General features: G+C 43.6%; 1 protein-coding gene across 1 annotated transcript in view; it reads right to left on the reverse strand.

Annotated features, from left to right (window-relative positions):
* The window catches only part of UACA (uveal autoantigen with coiled-coil domains and ankyrin repeats), a 54683-nt gene extending 52420 nt beyond the window's left edge, over nt 1–2263 (reverse strand). Inside the window, exon 1 of the mRNA XM_045285703.1 lies at nt 1898–2263. Coding sequence (XP_045141638.1) covers nt 1898–1936 — 39 coding nt within the window. The 5' untranslated portion in view covers nt 1937–2263. The remainder of the gene's footprint in view (nt 1–1897) is intronic.
* Between the last annotated feature and the right edge of the window lie 4683 nt (nt 2264–6946).

Genomic DNA, 6946 nt, shown 5'->3' on the forward strand with positions numbered 1-6946 from the left:
GACCTCTGTGCTCTGAATGTCACTGGTCCAACAGAGCCTTCAGGAGTCAGTGTGCTGAGTGGGGTGTATTTCTGAAGGCAGCCTAACAAGAGGAAGACAGGCGCACGACAGAGAGCGTGTCGATGGCCATCCAGTGATCAGAGACATGTTTAAACAAACTCTGGTCGGAATAAACCCGTGTGTGCGTGAACGGGCACCCTAGTTGCAATGCTTGTTGACTGATGGCTGTAATCTTCAGGAGGAAAAATAACTTCATTGTCGTCTTTGTGCACATAAAGGCAACATGGACAGCAATTCGATATGCCTATACCAAACCAAGCCCACGGCCACCAAGTCCATTCCAACACGCAGTGACCACGTCGGACTAGGACAGAACTGCCCCCGGGGAGGGGTCCGAGGCTGTCTTTAAGAGAGTAGAAAACCTTGTCTTTCTCCCAAAGAGCAGCTGGTGGTTTCAAACTGCTGACCTTGCCGGAAGCCGTCCAACACGTAACCACTATGCCACCAGACTCCTTGCGAACTTTTTACAGCCCCCTCATATTGCTTTTGTTGAAAGGAAAAACAAAACCCCAGCAATTTTGTAATTTTAACAAAATTCCATGTAGCTGTAGTTGAAAGGGAAGCTCAAAAGAAGTATTTCTTTTTAAACGTATCATGCTTAGTTTTAATTGCATCAAGGTACTGTTAGCTCTGGAAAAATATTTTCAAGACAATTATTCTGCTCTTTTCTTAGTAAAGAGAAATATCAAAAGATAGACCTCAATACATGCTCTCTCAACAAGAAGAATTTTAAACTATTATTAGTTTAAGTAACTTAAGTAAGTTTAAATAACCTATTGTTAAATTCTGGGCGAATTCCAGTAGTATTTCTAGAACAACAACAATTAAAAGGTCTACATACTTTTTACTTAGCTTATACAGCAAATCCTGCACCCAGAGATCTCTGAATTAAAAGAAAACAAATCTCTTAGGTGATCATATTCCTGCTTGCTATGTGATTATTTTCTATCTGATCCTTGCCAAACAAAAGAAGTCCTTACTACCAATATTCTTGGTAAACACATAATGCCTTCCTTAACAAACTAAAACTCAATATAAAAATTAAATATGAAAAAATTACATTCAAACTTTAACTCGTTACTGAAATTTACTACTTTCATGGAGTTTTTCAAATACATGCACAAATTTCAGAACTCTTAGTCAACCTTGAGGAGAAACTCACCTCTCCTAACTTGAAAATTCACGCTGCAACAATGAGTAGACAGCAGTCCCTATCTACTGGCTCCAAGTTCAGATTACATTTGAGACATTACCTTTCTTTAGCATTAGAACAAGACAACAGCTCGGTGCCCCTACAATGGGGAGGGGTGGTGGAAGTGGCTTAAAGGGCATTGTGGGTTCAAATGCCTAAGGGATTCAATTATGGTCAGCACACAAATACGTGCCCTCAATTGACTAGTTTATCCTTGTCATTAAAACAATGAACAAACTTGCCGGTGGAGGGGTTCAACTTAACGCAATAAAAAATCATAAATTAAAAAAAAAAGGTATAAAGTCCCAAATTAAGGTTTTTCGAAAGATAATTCAACATAATAAAAACTGCATATTATCAGATGGTTTTCCGGTCTCCTCCGCCACACACTGCTTCCAGTGCGGGTGCCCTGGCAGTTAACAGTAATACTGCCCAGTTATGAAGGTTCCATGAGGTGCTTTTGAAACCCAGAGAAAGCAGCCCCAACTCTTGTTTTCCACCACGAAGCACAACCTGCTAGTCAAATCAGCCAGAAAGAAAACAATAAATCGAAAGCACTCAAAGCACCTGCCACGTCATAGGACATTTTAAAAGGGCACAGTTGAGAACCGCTAGTTAGGCTACACCGCACGCTGGGATACCTACTCTCTTTTGAGCAGGAGCACAAGAAAGCCAACACTTCATCACAGACCGTTTCCTTGCTTGTTGCTAACAGCAAACTACTTCGCAGTAGCTTACGAATCTCTGCAGCGAACAAAGCCAGCCCGCAGACCAACTCCCAGGGAGTGACTCAGACCCTCTCCATCCAGCTTGTCCTGCTCAACAATCCTCTGCTGGGCCACACTTAGCTTGCATCTCTAAAGACACCGCCTTCATCTTCAGCATCCTTCTCCGCCTTCATGATGCTTGGAAATGTGCCCCGCACGTGAGTCAAAACAGCCCTGAGCCAGGTCTCGTAACTCCTCCTATTGCTTATTTTTTGAAAGGTGTTTTCCAGGGCCGTCCCTGTCAGGGACTCCACAGAAAAAATGTGACTACTCTACATCCTGCTGCCTCCACACCGACTGCGGCACAGTAAACCTGCCCACATCCGACTCAGCTCACGGGCAGAGTGCAGGCGGCCTCCCATTGGCCAGCTTCTATTTTAGATTTGAGAGGACTTGACAGCTGAGTGATGGGCCGGCACAGCTAAGAATATATTGTAAATGCATGCTTTTCCTCTGAGTAATAAAGTTCAGGTCTAGTGGGGGCAAGTGGCTCAAGCGCATTGTAAAGCATGTCTTATTTTATCACAACAACTCGTCTGATGTAATGACCAGATTGCAAGCGACAGATATGGTTATTCCACAGAACGAATTTGAAGCCAGCTTCCGTTTCAGCCCCGTCGATCCTGCAGTCAGAATAGCTTTGACAAACAACATAAAAGTCTATTTTAAGTAAACGTGTCACATTTTAATTTAAGGAAGCACACAGACAGTTACTCGTGCAAATTTTCTCTGATCTGTCTCATTCTGGGTACAACCCGGTTTCAGTTTTCAACTGCTGCCAGTCTGTCTCCTGAAATGTCCAAAGAGAAGAGCCAGAGGGATTGCCAAGACATTAAATAGACTACATCATGTTAAGACTGCTCCACCAATTTTAAATTTAACTCAGGACTCTTAATTTCTAAGTTAAGCACCCTGTCTGATAAGACAAGTAAATATTTTCTCGGTGGAAAGTCAAGTTATCTGAATTCCTTGGACACATAAGTAAATAAAGTAGCTTGCTAAATCCTAATAAAGGGGAAATCGGCACTAAACCCTGAGCTAGACAGTACATAAAGCTCTCTTTGGGGACAGCTTCTCCACATTCTCCGTGGTAGTGAGCACACTCCTACCAACATGCCTTGGATTATTAGGGACCTCAACAAACACGGATGCTTCTTTCTCTGCCAAGTTCAGTTTACCATAAGAGCATGAGAATAACTCACACTTCCTGCAAAAAAGACAGATTTGGGGATTTATTTTTCATGGGAATGTAGAGCATTACAACACAAACAAGCGTTTAGAGGAAGGAGGTAACTGCTAAGCTACAGATCAAGCTGCCAGTTAAAAATTCTATTCTCAACTTCAGTAAAAAATCCATTTCCTACTATTCAAATTTAAAATAGCAGGGCCTACCGCTCAAATTTAAATATATAAGAGTATATACATACTACAGTGTATTGTGTTTGAAACAATGATGTTCCCTCCCAAAACCACATTAGATATTACAATGGATTTATCTGGCAAGACCTACTCTCAGAAAACCACAGGGGCAATTCTACCCTGTCCCATAGGGTCGCTCTGAGTTGGCCACGTTGCCATCAGCTTGCTGGCAGCGAGTTTGGTTTTCCTCATAGGGCCGCTCGCTCTAGGTTGGAATTGACCCAATGGTGGTGTGAACAACATCCGACTTTCACGCAACTGGCAGTTAGAAACCAACCCCAAAAGTGAATGTTACAAGCTACAATCCAGATCCAGATTGAGCTCAGAAATAACAGTAGCCAATCACATTGTACGCCAGGAGTTGGGACCCTGTAAAAAAAACCCAAACTCTCGGCCATTGAGTCAACGCTGGCTCATATAGAACCTATAGGATCGGGTCAACAGAACCACCCCTGTGAGTTTTCCAGACTGTTAACTCTTTACAGGAGTAAAAAGCTCTGTCTTTCTCCCGAGGAACCAGTAGTTTCACACTGCCAACCTTGCGGTTAACAGCCTAACCCATAAGTACTCTATCGCCAGAGCTCCTTTTAGCACCCCTGTTCACAGTGTCGGAGGCTGTGGATCCTACAGACATAGCCTGCCTCCTCGTTCACCCTCGGAACAGATGATGGTCTTGGTGCGCCAACATGTACATTAGCAGGTCCAAGCCTCCCCGCACCACAGTCCTAGGGCTCCTTTCTGTTGGTACCGAAATCCCCAATCAAACTCGCTGCCATGTATTTGATGTCAATTCACACACCCTACAGGACAGAGTAGAACTGGCCCTGTACATTTCCCAGGCTATACATTGTAATGGGAACAGAAAGCCTCATTTTTCTCCCTCAGCGCAGCTGGTGGGTTCAAAAAGCCAACCTTGCCGTTAGCGACCCAACTTGTAACCCATTATACTTTCAGGGATCCTTCTTCTGTTGATGCAATGCCCCAGAAACTTAAACAATGCATTAATTTTTAAATTGCATTTCATGTTTTCATGTTTGGTAGAAGTACAGTATTTAGTTTGGGGTTTTGCAACTAAAAAGACAGTTTTGCCTTTTACATATTGTTCTAGCGTTAAGTCCTGCTACAAGAGTGGGCAATAACTCACTTATTGGAAAAAAAAATGTTTAACTAACTGAATGAGCAGCTCTGTGCAAAAAGATATAATCATTTAATCACTCAAAATTCACATTTGTATGTGCCAGGCCCCATGTGGGTGCTGGACATACTGGCAGGAAACAAAATAGACAGGATTTTTGGCCTTGGGTCAAAAATTTTATTACCACATTAGTAAAATCTAATCATTCTCTCCAACTGACCTCACAATATAATAAGGGAAGCAGGAATGTTTGTAATCAAGTAAATAATATTCACAACATATTGTAATAAAGCCATCATTGCTACCTATAAGATTTAGAGGTAACTCAAAAAGGGAGAAAAATTGAGAAAGAAGATACCAAAGACGTGGCCTTTTCAAAACCCACTGCCATTGGGTGATGCCATAGCAGCCCCATGGACAAGGCCGACTTGCCCGTGTGTTTCTCCGGCTGTCAGTCTCTTGACAGGAACAGGCCCGTCTGTGGTTAACAACCCAGGGCATAAGCCACCAGAGCTTCGTGCTACTTGTCGAAGCTGAGGAGAAGACCACCAGGTTGGAACCAGCATCACAACCGAGTCACGACAAACACAGCAACCTGCCGCCCCTCCTGTTTAACAGTCTTTTATCTTCATGGTAAAGCAAATACACTCTCTGTCTGAACGACTCAGAAACACATCAGCAACTCAGCGGATCGAAGCTCCAGGACCACGTATTCAAATGTCTTTCTTCACTCTCAAACGACAAACGTCCTCTTCCTCCTGAACCTTCAGGCCTCAAACACACAACAAATGATACATCGGTCCATAGAGTTGTGCAATACGGAAACCTAGAAATCGATCTTAGCATCTTCCTTTTTTTGATCCCTTATTATCAAATCCCATTGCTTTCACCTATTTACTACTCCTCAAATCCACCCATTCAAATCCACCCAGCCTGCTACTCCACTCCAGCTTACCACAGTCCTGAGGCAGAATGCGCATATTCACGTCCTCCGTGGTCTGTCCACATTCACACACACACACACACACACCCGGCCCTTCCCTTGTGTTCACACCAGAGCTAGAGCAACAGTTCATCATCACCAACCCCGGCTCGCACTCCGTCCCAGCTCACTTAAACAAAGATTATTAAACTGTTGGGCACAGCCCTTTTTGAGGTACATTAACTGATTGTGGGGGTCATGGGAAATATGGCAACGACCAAAAAGTAATTCAAAATCAAACATGTAATGAATCCAAGGTATTTCTGGCAGTGCTTGCCCGGGCTGCTAATTTTTCAGGCAAAAAGCAGTGGGGATGGGAATGGAAAGGGTTTAAGAAGTCCTGACTCAAAATAGGTCAGCCCTCAAGTTGTGTCAACAAAAATAACAGATTAAGGAATCCCAAAGTCTTCCTTTCCATGAAAATGGCAATGAAAAAATGGGCAGAAAATATCACAGTGAATTCCAGGGGAACGCTGACAATTAGCCAAAGGATTCAAACAACTCAGAAAACACCTGCACAAAACAACAGCTGGCTCTCGGTGTGACAGCGAACGCATGCACCTTTCCTTTACCCTGGTCCGAGCCACACTCTGAAGCTCAGACAGGGCTAGGAAAGGTAGCTGGGAAAATTACAGCTCACATTCCCAGGCCCATACCAGGTGACGCCGCAGACATCACGGGCCAACCATGGCCATGAATTGTTTCTTCTGTTCTGTCTGGTCCCTGCAAGGCCAGCTCAAAAGGCCTGTCTTTATTTCACCTGACTCAGAAATGACCCAATACTAAAGCTGCTTCACAGGTTACAGTCTTAGTGACTGCAACCTGAGTCAATATATACAGTTGGATCAAGCAATACAGTAAGTCCTGGGGTTAAGAACATCCAATTAACAGACAACTAGGCACTTTAAGAACAGTCTGCCCAGGCCTTGGGCCTCAGCTCATACCTTCCCTCAACACAATACCACTTTGTTCTAACAAATTGGCATTCTGTGATGCTCAACTCCTCTCCCCACTACATGATCGCTGAAAACAAAATAGGTGCATAAGCAGAGGTGGTGAAGAGAGAGGATGGTGCCCGGCTATTAAAAGATATACTGTCTAGGGTCTTAAAGGCTTGAAGTTAAACAAGAGGCCACCCAACAATGAAGCAACAAGCCCACATGGAAGAAGCACAACAGCTGGTGTGATCGTGAGGTGTCAGACACCCAGAAACAGGCATAAGAAGATTCACAACAAACAGTAAACAAAAAAGTAAAAAAAGTAAAAAAAAAAAATGTATTGGTGAGAATGGAGAGGGGTTGGAGCAGAGACCAGAAGCCCATCTATGGACAATGGAACCTGCCCTACAGAGGGGTTGCAGGGAGGGGATGAGTCAATTAGGGTGCAGTAGA

The sequence above is a fragment of the Echinops telfairi genome, unplaced genomic scaffold (assembly GCF_000313985.2).
Source record: "Echinops telfairi isolate 266 unplaced genomic scaffold, ASM31398v2 ScPeMD7_7475;HRSCAF=8513, whole genome shotgun sequence".
Classification (NCBI taxonomy): Eukaryota; Metazoa; Chordata; class Mammalia; order Afrosoricida; family Tenrecidae; genus Echinops; species Echinops telfairi.